We start from the raw sequence: 13,786 nt of genomic DNA on the forward strand, positions 1-13,786 counted from the left end.
TGTAGGAAAATACAAAGGAACGGTATGTGAACATCCATATATATATAATGAAAAGGATAATGTCATAAGTGTCTATATAGAAATAATATATGAGATAATAAAAAAATATTTAAAATGGGAAAAATGTAAATCACCTCGCGTACAAACCTCTTGATGTATTTGTTTTCTCCTTTACTGAGTAATTTGGGTATTCGTTTTAGAAATTCTTGTTACTAGAGTTATCATTGCCATAATTTTTCCTTTTCACGTTATCATTCTTTGTATGTATGGAACCATTTATTTCAGAATGGGATCTTTTCAAGCTAGATTTCTTTTTCTGTTGTTTAAGATTATTAGTACCCCCTGTGGAATTGAATCGATGTGCGCTAGATACGATTATTTGAAATTTTGGTTGCTTCTTAACTATTCTTTTAACTTTCCCTGTATTCGTTGATTTCATTGTCTTTTGAATGGAAGATGACGTTAGTACAGGTTTATCAATCTGGTTTATAGGATTGATGGATGATGATGTTGATTTATTGGATGCTATTGATAATGTTCTCTCATTTTTAAAAGATCCCATTTTGGGCAAATCGGGAATTCTTATTGGCTTATTAGTTAAATTATTCTTTGGCGTTGGTGATAAGGGGACTGCCTCATCATCTTCTTCTAGTAATCGGGTATCTAAGTTTGGATCAATGACACTAGTAGTTGTAAGAATAGGAATATTGTTATTATGAATTGAGTTATTGATATGATTATTATTTAGTATTGCTCTTGATAAAGTGGGAAGCTCATTTATATCCTTATTAAGAGGTAAATATGTTGGTTTTGAAATTGATTTGGTCACAGATGAATTTAATTGAACTGTTGTCGGCGAAGAACCATATATATCTGTGTGATTATTATTATTATCATCGCCATCATAATCATTATTCCTGCTGTTATTGTTGTTAATATTATCATAAACTGATATAGCCTTCGGAAGTAAATTTTCTTTGTTACAATGAATATCGTTACTATTATTATTAGTCTTGTTGTTATTAATCATATGTTTGATATCATTTGTGGATAGTTTCGATTTTTTATCTGGTTTTGGAGTAGTCATTAATAATCTCGTTTGTGAGTCTTGTAATGTTAATTCTGGACTTTGGAATAGTTTATTTTGAACTATATGATTGTTACTATCTTTTCTTGCATTTTGGAAATCTATTAATGCACTATTTGAAGTGTTATTATCACTATTATTAATATTTAAAGTTTTTGGATAAGGTGTACCAAAATTGTTTAGAATTCTTCTACCATATGGCGTCAAAGACATTGATATTCGTTTAGATGGTGACATGGAATTAGATAGTTGATTACTATTGAACATTAAATTTAAATCAATTTTCCTAAGAGGTGTTCTAGAATTTAGCATCGAATAGAGAACATTATTATTATTTGTATTATTATTATTATTATTAGTATTAGTACGTTCAACAGAACTTGAAACTACAGGGATATTGAATAGATTATTGTTATTGTTATTGTTCTTATTATTACTATTTGTGTTAGAATGTATACCAGCATTATCAGTGACGAAACGTAAAGGAGTCTTTGCAGGAGTTTTATGAAAGAAATTAAAACCAGCTGGAGAATCCAATAAAAACTCTCTTAGTTGTTCAGGAGATGCCAATAAAAACTCATTTGGGAAAGCTGTTCCGAAATTTAAAGCAGTTGAAGGTTGAACATTCATGTCATTAAGAGTTTCTCCAGACGCTGCCTTATATTGTTGTTGTTGTTGTTGTTGCTGCTGCTGTGGAGGTGGTAGTAGCGGTTGTTGATTTTCCTGGATTGTATTCTGTTTTCCTTCTTGGATTTGTGAATTATTAACCTGTTGCCGTGACTGTTGCTTTTGCTGCTCCTGTTGTTCTTGTTGCTGAATTAGAGTACCAACTAACGGAAGATTAGGCAACATACTATTTTCTATAAGTGAGGAGTCATTATCCCTTTGTTGATTCATTGGCGATTTGTCATCAATATTATTACTCCCATTAGCATTATTGTTAAGTTTATTGTTAAAAATATTATTTTGTGGGTTCATTTGATTTGAATATGGAGTTGGAAATTGAGTAGTAGTTGGTAAGGGACTATTGAATACGTATTTTAAGTTCTCAGTGAATGATTTGAAAAAACTAGTATCACTCTGATTATCTACCTCATTTATAACAAAAGATGGGGTTCCTTCTTTGACGTTATTTTGTTGTTGCTGTTGGGTCGAACTCGACGTATTATTATTTTGATCCAAAGCCAGTGTTGCGGAAGAATCTCCGATAGTATTCCTCTGAGAGCGAGGTACTTTATTTTGCATGGTATTTTGGTCTTTCTTGGTATCTTAGCTCACACTAAAGATAATATATGTGGTAGTTGTTTGGTGATAAGGACACTTAAAAAGGTCGCGATGGATAGCGAATACTTCTGTATAAGTATGAGTGGATAGAAAATGTAGCCGGCAAAAATAAGCCTCGTATAGTCTAGTCTAGTATAATATAGTATTGTAAATGGAAAAAAAAAAGCAAGCAATGTATGATTAAATTGTTGCAGGTATATTGAATAGTAATGAATAGTGATACTTGTTTGCCAATAGAACAACTTTACTGTATCAATGAGGACCTGGAGGGGGGAGGGGGAATCTAATTCTATTGTTTTTTTAGATATATCGAGGATTTTCGTATTAGATGGTTTTTCTTTTGTTTTGTTTTTTTGTTTTGTTTTCCCCAATATCTCTGTTACCCTCCTTTATAGAAAAAAGCATTTCGTGTTCAGCGGGTAACCCATGATTTCGAAAAATAAACAAAACAAAACAAAACAAAACAAAATAAAATAAAATAAATAAATATTGCAATCTCGACATACATATAGGTGATAATTAAAGGAATAGTTAGTTATGTTTACAGACAGAAGCATAAGCTGTCTTGAGACCATTGAGTAATCAGTTGTACATTTTTAAGGTTGGATACCAAGACCAGCAGATTGAAAGATCTAGTGTCTGTCTGTTTTTAATCAATATTTGTTTGTTTATCTATTTTAGACAAACTACCAGAAGAATACCTTTTTTTTCCCCATTTCTTTTGCTCATGGCCATGGCAACGACTCTACAACAAGATCATAACTCCCCTATGAGAGCTGTATCTGAAAAATTACGAAATCTCCATATAAGTCCCAAAGAATCCTCATCGTCTAATCTTGAAAATATGGGCGATTCAAATAGAACCACAGTAAAGACTGCAACTAGAGTCCCCACTTCTGAAGAGGAAAAGAAAAGGTTTAAATCATATATGCAAAATGATAAATTTGCAGAGTCAAAATTTGTATCACAAGATGAGATGCAAACTTGCATTCCCGATGGTTCTGCGAATATAATCAGGCCAGTGTCGAATGGTACAATCGAATATGGGACTGTCCAGAGAGGTAGACGTGCATTATCGGGGACTACTAAGAATGATGATATAGCTCAATATAAGCAGTATTTTGTGACTCATAACGAAGACAGTAACAACAATAACAACAACAACAGTAAAAATAGTACGTCTAATAGCAATAATACTAGAATCAGTAGGAAGAAAGACCCGGAATCTGATTTGATCGTCAATGCCTCATTAAATGATATATCTGGTGTTCCAAATACTTTTAAAAGATATCAAGACGCCAAACAAGCAAATACAACTCAAAAAATATCTATTGATAACCTCCATTCAACTTCTGATTTAGATAATAGTGACCCGAGACCGGAAGCTTACAAAATATTTGATAATGTATTAAAGAATAAACGTTTTAAAAATCCAATAATCGCAAATAGTACAGAACAAGATATTAATGTATCTAAAACTCGTCATACTACGGCTAATAATACTAATACTGTTAATGGTGATGATAATGAGAAATTACAAATACATTCGAGGAAATCACCTCTTAAATCATCTTCATCTTCGATATCATCTTTATCATATTCAACTTCCTCAATAACGAATTCTTCAAACTCCGCAAATGTTCAAAATTCGTTCTTAAATTCAGGATATCCAGATTTTAACATTATGGATGGAAATCCAAATAAATCACCTATACCATTAATTAAACCTGAAAACTGTGGACTTATATTTGAAAAACAAACCGGAGTCTGGACAGACAAGGAGAAGAATCTAAATGAGGATATATCTAGTAGTCATGCAGTCGATAACTCAACATCTAACGCTTTAAATTCATATGACACTTCAGATTTACACAAGTTATCCAATACGAGAGATCAAATTACTATAGAATCGACTTCTAATAGAACAGAATATCCTGATGAAACAGAATATCCTGATGATACAGAAATTCAACCCCCATTATTTAATGAAAAATACCTTTCAAATCTTAATAATAATGATGATAATACTACTACTACTACTAATAATAATAATATTGATATTAATAATACTAACAGTAACTATAATAATAACATTCAAGGAATTAATCAAAATTGTAATAATTCAAAGGGTTCCACCATCACTCATAATAATAATAATAATAATAATAACATTGAAGGAATGATAAACGATACCCAGCATCATATTGCCAATACCACAGGTATATCAGAAGTAGATATTTCATTCCAACAAAGTACAATTACATTCATTTCCGAATTAATAAACATAATGCCTCATAAACAAGAATGGTTTAAAATTTCGCAACTTATAATCAATGATAAATCGATAACTAATGTTGTTGGTTTAGAAAAATTAATGCCGCAACTTTTATCATGTAATCTAGACAATAATCAATTGGAATCATTACAAGGTATACCATCGAATGTTTTACATTTATCATGCTCAAATAATAATTTATCCAATTCAAATTGTTCACTGGAACATTTACCAAATTTGGAAACTTTAAATTTATCCAAGAATAATATTTCATCTGATTTATCCATTTTAGTATCATGCATCCATTTGAAGGATGTTAACTTATCAAATAATCGAATTAGATCATTAGAAGGTATTAACACTTGTCAAGTCAAAAGATTAAATTTAGCGAATAATAATATATCAGGTACAATTAATTTTAAAGATTTAATTAATCATTCAATGAATTCATTTAATTGTTGGTCTCAAATTGAAGAATTAGATTTATCTGATAACCAAATCGTATCGATTATCAATATATCCTCTTTACCTAAATTGAGAAAACTATGTGTAGATAACAATCCAATTGAATATCTTTATGAGGAGGAACCGGAATCAAAAGTAACTATGAAAGAAGAGCAATCACAATATAAACATTTCACCAATTCCAACTTTAAATTCAAATCCAATTTAGAAATATTATCGTTATTAGAAACCTCAAGTACATTATTACAAATTGGTAATATTCCAACGATATTACCCTTTCCACATTTAAAGTCGCTACGAATTGATGGATTTTTCCCCGGACTAAATAAATTAGATTCCCTTCCTGAGACATTAGAAAGTTTAATGATTAATAATGGTAATATGGCAAGAATGTTTGATTTCCATATCCTCCCTAAAAGATTAGAACGATTAAGATTGAATAAGATAATAAATTTTACCCGATTACCTAACAATTTCCAATTTATATGTCCATTATTGAAAGAATTAAATTTAAATGATAATGAATTAGATGATTTCCAGAATTTTATTCATAATGTTCCAGCATTTAATCTTCAAGAATTAAGTATTGTCAACAATTCGTTTTTCCCTCAAGTAAGGGATATCATTGAAAAAGATGGTACAAATGTTAACCCAGAGGTTATACTAAAGTCCATGAAGGATGAATTTATAATTGCAATACGAATGACCTGTCCCGATATTAGAGAGTTGATCGTTTAGGCATATAATGGAAACGAGAAAATCATCTATAGAAATACGTTGCACTTACATGTACTTAAAAAATATGCATAATAATTATCTATCATTCTGTCTAGAAAGATCAGACAATTTCAACCCATATCATGTTTCTTTGTTTTTTATGTAAGGTGATATAGAACGTTACGTATATAGTTATGACACTGTTATACGGTCATCACGCTCGGGAGATGCGGCTGTGAACCTTCCTCTACGGACGTTTGTCAAGGACCCGGAGAAGACCGATGCGTCCATCACCACCCCAACCCATTATAGATTGGGAACCCCGCATTATCCTCATGACCTACTCCGCCAAAAAAATGTCCTTGAGTGGGGGGAGGCTAAATGCTTGTATTTGAGTAAGAGAGTTAAATGTAAACTGTTAAGATTTGTACCTCCAAAGGGACAAACCTTAGGTGTCTGGGGTGAACCGTCCACTTTCTTCCCCCCTCCTACCATATACGTAAACTATACGTATTCCACGATTTGGACAACGGTCTTATATCGGCTATTCTACCGTTGGAGTATTACATTGCAATGCTAGTATATCATCAGTTTAATGGGGGAGCCTTCTATATATGTACGTATATATAAGGGTGGCAATTGGAGTCATCCAGAAACAAAAGATCCTCTGTTTTTCATTCTGCTTGTTCCCAAGACTTAATAATTAACGAACATATCGAGTATCTAGAGAAAAGAATCTAGAGAAAAATCTTGTATTCCTGTTTTGTTTTTTTCTCATTCACAATGTTCTCAACAAGGGCCTCTTCTGCATCTGCTTCTTTACTATTGAAAAGAATTCCCTCTCAATTGAGATCCCCACTCCAATTAAGATGTTTTTCCCATTTACCTCTCACAATCCCAATCAAATTACCTAATGGTTTAGAATTTGATCAACCAACTGGTCTTTTCATCAATAACAAAAATATTCCCTCGAAAGAAGGGAAAACTTTTGAAGTCATTAATCCCTCCACAGAAGAAGAAATTTGTCATGTTTATGAAGGAAGAGAAGAAGACGTAGATATAGCTGCTAAGGCAGCTCAAGAAGCATTTGATAACGGCTCTTGGTCTACAATTGACCCCTTAGAAAGAGGTAAAGCTTTATATCGTTTAGCGGAATTGATCGAAAAGGATTTAGATGTAATTGCCTCCATTGAAACTTTAGATAATGGTAAGGCAATTAGCTCCGCTAAGGGCGACGTTCAATTAGTAGTCGATTATTTTAAAGCTTCTGCTGGGTTGGCGTGTAAATTAGATGGTAGACAAGTCAATAGCGGGTCTAATTATTTCAATTATACCAAAAGAGAACCCTTGGGTGTTTGTGGTCAAATTATCCCATGGAATTTCCCATTATTAATGTGGGCTTGGAAAATTGCTCCAGCTTTAATCACTGGTAATACTGTCGTATTAAAGACTGCTGAATCAACTCCATTATCTGCGTTATATACTGCAAAATATATACCAGAAGCTGGTATTCCACCTGGTGTGGTTAATATTGTTTCCGGGTTTGGTAAAATTGTTGGTGAAGCTATCACTACTCATCCATTGATTAAAAAAGTCGCATTTACAGGTTCAACCACCACTGGGAAACACATTTATCAAAATGCTGCTGCATCTTTGAAAAAAGTAACTTTAGAATTAGGTGGGAAATCACCAAATATCGTCTTTGCTGACGCCAACATGAAAACTGCTGTTCAAAATATTATCCTAGGTATTTATTATAACTCAGGTGAAGTTTGTTGTGCAGGTTCAAGAGTTTATGTAGAAGAATCTGTCTACGATGATTTGATTAAAGAAATCAAAATTGCATCCGAAGCTGTTAAAGTCGGTGATCCATTTGATGAATCCACTTTCCAAGGTGCTCAAACATCACAGATGCAATTAAGTAAAATTTTGAAATATGTCGAAATTGGTAAAAATGAAGGTGCTACATTAATTAGTGGTGGTGAAAGATTAGGTACTAAAGGTTATTTCGTTAGACCAACCATATTTGGTGATGTTAAAGAAAATATGCAGATTGTGAAAGAAGAAATTTTTGGTCCTGTAGTCACAATTTCTAAATTCAAAACTTTGGATGACGTAGTTAAAATGGCAAATGATTCAGAATATGGGTTAGCTGCTGGTATTCATACGACAAACATTAATAATGCTGTCAAAGTTGCAGATAGATTGAAAGCTGGTACCGTTTGGATTAATACATACAATGATTTCCATAGTGCTGTACCATTCGGAGGATTTAATGCATCTGGTTTAGGTCGTGAAATGTCATATGAAGCGTTAGATAATTACTTGCAAGTAAAAGCTGTTCGTGTTAAATTAGAAGATTAAAAGATTGATACATTTATGACAAAATTTTATTATTATATATTCTCTATAAAATATTCATAAAGTGTTTAACAAATTTATCTTTGTTTATTTTTCAGGGTTTTCTTGTTTATTTTTGAGTTTGAAGAAGATTATCGAAAGTGAATTTCTATAAACAATTAGAAAGAATCCAGAACCTTAAGTTTTATACTCCAACTGGAAGGCTATACTTTTGCTATACTCATAAATTTATACAATATAAAAATTGTGAGAGTCGATCAAATGATACTCTAAACCCCTTGAATGACAGGATGCACATATTTACAGGAAGGAGATTATATTAACTTCAAAGAATATTAGTGTACTCCAAGTAGCTAGAGACGACAATAATAAATCAATATATAGTAAACATACGGCAATCCATTGGCAATTAATCAAGTATATATTAATATTAAGTATCATACTAGATTGCTAATACAATAACAATTAATAATAGGAACAATAGCTAAAACAACTTACTGATAACTCCAGAAGAACAAGAATAAACTGACACCTGTGGTCCTAATAGTTAACCAGCCCTTACGCGCCTTTTACACATTTTTCTTTCATTCAATTCATATCATTATCAATAATTACGGTAATGTAGAGTACACATAATTGATAAATAATGTAGAAATAAAAATAAATATCACACTTTATTATACAATATCATATAAACCATAATAGTTATTCTCATTCTTCATCTTCAGAAAATTGTGCCCAACCTTGTGGTTTCTTTAATCTGTTTACGTTGTAAAATTTCAAAGTACAAGAATAATCCTGCCAAGTAAAGTCCTTTTCTGGTTTACAGTAACATTTATTCTTCACCCTGGTATCTAACTCAATTGGGCAGGCCGTATATGGAGGATGATAATAACCCATTTCACCGAAATGATGTATTTCATCTCTATCCAGGAACAGTGCTGCTGCCATACTATGGATTGGCGCATCACCCCACCTTTCATAAAAGAATCCACCTGCTTCATCTAAAGCTTTGAAATATTTGGAATACGCTTCACTTCTCCAAAGATCAAGAGATGCTATCTCGAAATTAGACCAAAAATGACATCTATTAAATGATTCACCATTATCGTCACTAATGAAATCTAACATATTATTTGGATGAATGAATTCCGGATTCTTGGCTAAGAATTTTTTAGTAGTATCCCATAGAGTCGGTATTGTTTGCATATACTCTTTCATCGATATTGAAAACCCATATTTTTTGTTATTATCTTGCATAAATTTGAAAACATCGTAATCAATGTCACAAAAGAACTTAACTTGTGGTTCGACTCTCCAATACCAATCATATTCTTTCAGCAAAGGATGCCTATAAAAAAATCCGCTCTCAAACCTACACATATGTCTATAAGAAATCGAATCACCGTAAATAATTTTATCTTCTTTCATTTTTTTCCGAACCGCGGCTGCTTTATCTTGATCAATCCATTCAGGGAAGGACCAATGTTCTTTAGGAATTCTACCATATTTGGCTGTCCCACTAACTATTATACTAGTGGCATTAATAAATTCTTCGGTGAATTCATCATCATTTAAAAATACCCAATCATATTGAAATTTGTGATTAAATCGATCTTCCATAGATTTAATAGAATCTAATAATGACGAAAGATCTTTATTTCTAGCTAATGTGACGAACGTTGCCTTAGGCTTTTCTCCATGATAGGGTTCTTGCTTCAATTTAGTATAAATCAAGCTATTTTCTTTAAGTTCGTAACTTTGAGACGAGGATTGTTTGTTAAAAGTTGATGATATATTTAAAATAATCACAAATAAAGTAGTGACCAGGGCCACTGCTGCAATTCTCTTTGCAGCTTTTCCATTCAAGGATCGAAATGTGACTTTACCCATCCTTCAAAGAAAAGAAGATTCAAATGTGTTTTGTTTTTTACCTTTTTTTATCCTTTTTTATTTTGATAACTTGTGAGGTAACTTCGTTGTATGCAACGTCTCTGATATAAAACTGGACATTTAGCATCCTCGAGTTTTGTTCAAATGAGTTGAATGGATCGACGCAGATTGCATTCATCGATCTTTCCTACTTGCCTTGCCACGTACGAATTCTTCAGGATTAAAAAAGGACACGTAGTGTACATGCTAAGGTAGAAATATGCTTTAAAGTTCGTAGATCTGTTTCGAACTGGTATTATTTCCTGCTAGAATGTAACAGTTATAGCGCCATGCCTTGAGACAGGAAGAAGTCATACGTAGGCAAAATCTATTGTAATTAGTGTTTAATTACATTCAACTTGTAATGATGTATATATGATGAGTAACCAAGCGCATACTGGTGCTATGGCCCGCTATCGTATCATATTAGTACTATCAATGGCCATAAGTAAGCCCTCCTTTGTCTATCTATTTAATGCATATTTACTGCCTGAACTGATGGTTGTTGATATAATTAAGATATTATATTTTATTACAAAGTTAACAAAGCTTTTAAGAGGTTATTCGTGACATAGAATACTTCATATGTACGTACTATTTATCTTTCATCAGGAGGAAATTACCCAAGAAAGTGATTTTTATGGAAAGAAGGAAAGTTATTCTTCTTGTTAACACTTGAGGATTGAAAATAAATACTCTTCCGCGACGAGCACCCTACGTAAAGTAGCTTAGAGAGTCCTTTTAGGGAGTGAAATACACCTAAATATTAAACAGCCTTCGGTAGCATTCGTCGTAGATTGAAAAGTAAACATAAAATTGTATGCATGGGCTCTTCCCTTCAACCTCCGCATATTAAATACCTTAACAAATACCATCCTTCTTCCATGCTACGCTCATGGGTGTTGTTTATTTTTACAAAAAAAAAAAAAAATTTTTTTTCAGAAAGAAGAACGACCTCGGTACGGACGTTGTTCGAGAAAACTCCATCTTATCCCTTTGTATGAATAAGCGTAAAAACTGTACTGTGGTGTACGTGTGTATCTTCTTCTAAATGAGCCGACGTGGGAAAATCTTGGAGTGACCTCTCTTTAACATAGAATCTCCCGAAAGAAACAAAAAAAAATCGGGAAGGGCCCAATCCTAACAAAATATACCGTACATAAATGTCTTACAAAGTCCTCGAAGCCCAAATCCTTTAAATGTCTCAACAGCGTTTTCTTTGCGATGTGTTGAAATTTATGCAACTTGTCCCGTACATAAGTGCACCTACGTAGGTGTGGAGGAGTTTTATTCCGAATGTGGTAAGTAAACAAAAGGTAAGTACTTTTGTAGGCATACTGTTGTCCCTAAAAAACATGAACAAAAATAGCTTTATGCCAAAATAGGAGAATATTATCCCTCCAAAGGTTCTTTCCTGTACAGACAGTTGCCTGTAGATTTCCGGAGAGAAAGTTACCGTCATAGAAACTATTTATGCCAGTTAATATCCGTAGCAACACCTCGAGAAAATTATACGACTAAAAGAGTGTCCAAGACAAATTAGGAATATAAAAACAATGAATCTGGCATCCAGTGAATTCACACACACAGTTGACATTAATTTCTACGGGTTTTTGTGTGTGAACTTATATCTATGTTTAAAGTATTTTTTGACGTAATGAAAAATAGTGTATTTTGGGTTTTCGTGTCGAATGGTATATAATATTTTTTAATATATATTAAGGCCTTTGATTGAACTTAATATATTACAAACACTCACTTTTTTTTGTCTCTGTAGGATTTTCGAAAGATATCATACACAAATCTTTGAAGAAAATGGTTCAATTATTGAAAACTGCCGGTTTATTAGCCGCTTTAACCTCTTTAGCTTCTGCCACCCAAACTTTGGCTGCCGACGATGAAACTGTCAACATGATTGAATTAGCCGTCTATGTTAACGATATCCACAGTAACATGGCTGCTTATCTTTCCATGCAAATGGCAAACCCAGAAATGGCTTACCCAGCTGTCATTGAAAGTGCTGTCTTGAAAATTTTACTTAAAACTGATCCAGACAATAAATTTACAACTTTATTGACTGGTATCGATCCTGAAGAAATTACCTCTATGATTACAGGTGTCCCATGGTACTCCAGCAGATTAGCACCAGCTATTTCTGCCTCCCTAGCTGCTAGAGATATTGTTATTTCAACCCCAGCTGCTTCCTCATCCGCTGCCCCAACAACTTCATCTACTGTCGCCTCTTCCAAGGCCACTTCTTCAGCTGTCAAGTCATCTGCCGCTGTATCTTCAGTTGCTTCCTCTGCTGCTGCCTCATCTGCTGTCGAATCCTCAGTTGCTGTCTCTTCAGTTGCTTCCTCTGCTGTTGCCTCATCTGCTGTCGAATCCTCAGTTGCTGCCTCCTCTGCTGTCGAATCTTCAGTTGCTGCATCATCTGTTATTGAATCTTCAGTTGCTGCCTCCTCTGCTATCGAATCCTCAGTTGCTGCCTCCTCTGCTATCGAATCCTCAGTTGCTGCCTCCTCTGCTATCGAATCCTCAGCCGTTGCCTCCTCTGCTGTCGAATCCTCTGCTGTTGCTTCATCTGCTGTCGAATCTTCAGTTGCTGCATCATCTGTTATTGAATCTTCAGTTGCTCCTTCCGCTATTCCTTCTGCCAACATTTCCTCTGTCATCAAGTCTTCTGTTGCTCCTTCTTCTGTTGTTGCATCAAGCATATTTGCTAACTCAACTTCTACAACTCATAAGGTTTCTACAGCCATTGTTACTGATACCAACATATTCACAAACACCGCTACTGTCACAAACTGTTCTACAACTGAAGGTGTTTACAAGAATACTACTGCTACCGAAACCGCACTAACCACTACTAAACAAACTGTTACTGTCTGTGATGAAGTATGCAAATCTAAATCATCAGCTTCTGCTGCTAAGGCTACTGAAACCACACTAACTACTACTAAACAAACTGTTACCGTCTGTGATGAAGTATGCAAATCTAAATCATCAGCTTCTGCTGCTAAGGCTACCGAAACTGCCTACACTACCAAGCAAAAGACTGTTACATGTACTGAAGAAGTCTGTGAATCCGAATCATCCGCTGCTAAGAAGACTTCTACCAAGAACCCATCAAGCGCTGCTGTTATTACCGCTTCTACTGTCAAGGTCTCCCAGGTTACCACCAAGGCTTCTGTATCTTCTCCAGTCATCAGCCAACAAACTGAAAATGCTGCTGCCAAGAAGTTTGCCGGTTTAGGTGCTGGTATCATCGGTGCTGGTATGTTGTTGTTATAAACAATTTAATGCGTTGTATTTTTTCATGTGTATTTTATAAAATCTATATAAGATAAATTTAATTTTTGGTTCTTCTACTGAAACTCGTTTTATATTGATATATGTGTTCTAATTAATGGAGAGGATATATCAAGAAATTTTCATAGTGATCACTAAGGATTTCTAGACCACCATAGACAGTTATGTAGTAGGTTGATCTATTTTACTCGTACTAGACAGTATCCTTTTCTTTTGACTGAATTTTAAATTATTGAAAACTTGGATCCTACCATTTCCTAAATAATAAGAAAGGGTATTCCAACTGGCCCTCTGGTTCTGCATTATACAAGTAATGAAGAAAATATCGACTGCATGCGATAGCAGATATTTGT

The 13,786-nt window shown here is 33.7% G+C and overlaps 5 protein-coding genes across 5 annotated transcripts; 3 read left to right on the forward strand and 2 right to left on the reverse strand.

The window, feature by feature from the left end:
• Positions 1-196: 196 nt before the first annotated feature.
• On the reverse strand, positions 197-2,332 carry NDD1 (Ndd1p; the record flags this gene model as incomplete). The annotated part of the gene is made up of 1 exon (XM_003668234.1): positions 197-2,332. The coding sequence occupies one exon, from the start codon at positions 2,330-2,332 to the stop codon at positions 197-199; it is 2,136 nt and encodes a 711-aa protein (XP_003668282.1).
• Positions 2,333-3,098: 766 nt separating this feature from the next.
• On the forward strand, positions 3,099-5,849 carry NUD1 (Nud1p; the record flags this gene model as incomplete). Its single annotated transcript, XM_003668235.1, has 1 exon — positions 3,099-5,849. One exon carries the CDS (start codon positions 3,099-3,101, stop codon positions 5,847-5,849), a length of 2,751 nt encoding a protein of 916 aa, XP_003668283.1.
• Positions 5,850-6,611: 762 nt separating this feature from the next.
• Positions 6,612-8,192, forward strand: ALD4 (aldehyde dehydrogenase (NADP(+)) ALD4; the record flags this gene model as incomplete). Its single annotated transcript, XM_003668236.1, has 1 exon — positions 6,612-8,192. One exon carries the CDS (start codon positions 6,612-6,614, stop codon positions 8,190-8,192), a length of 1,581 nt encoding a protein of 526 aa, XP_003668284.1.
• A 708-nt stretch (positions 8,193-8,900) lies between these two features.
• NDAI0A08900 (glycosyltransferase family 15 protein) lies at positions 8,901-10,082 on the reverse strand (the record flags this gene model as incomplete). Its single annotated transcript, XM_003668237.1, has 1 exon — positions 8,901-10,082. One exon carries the CDS (start codon positions 10,080-10,082, stop codon positions 8,901-8,903), a length of 1,182 nt encoding a protein of 393 aa, XP_003668285.1.
• Positions 10,083-11,936: 1,854 nt separating this feature from the next.
• NDAI0A08910 (SRP1/TIP1 family protein) lies at positions 11,937-13,415 on the forward strand (the record flags this gene model as incomplete). The annotated part of the gene is made up of 1 exon (XM_003668238.1): positions 11,937-13,415. One exon carries the CDS (start codon positions 11,937-11,939, stop codon positions 13,413-13,415), a length of 1,479 nt encoding a protein of 492 aa, XP_003668286.1.
• Positions 13,416-13,786: the final 371 nt, after the last annotated feature.

The sequence above is a fragment of the Naumovozyma dairenensis genome, chromosome 1, assembly GCF_000227115.2.
Source record: "Naumovozyma dairenensis CBS 421 chromosome 1, complete genome".
NCBI lineage: Eukaryota > Fungi > Ascomycota > Saccharomycetes > Saccharomycetales > Saccharomycetaceae > Naumovozyma > Naumovozyma dairenensis.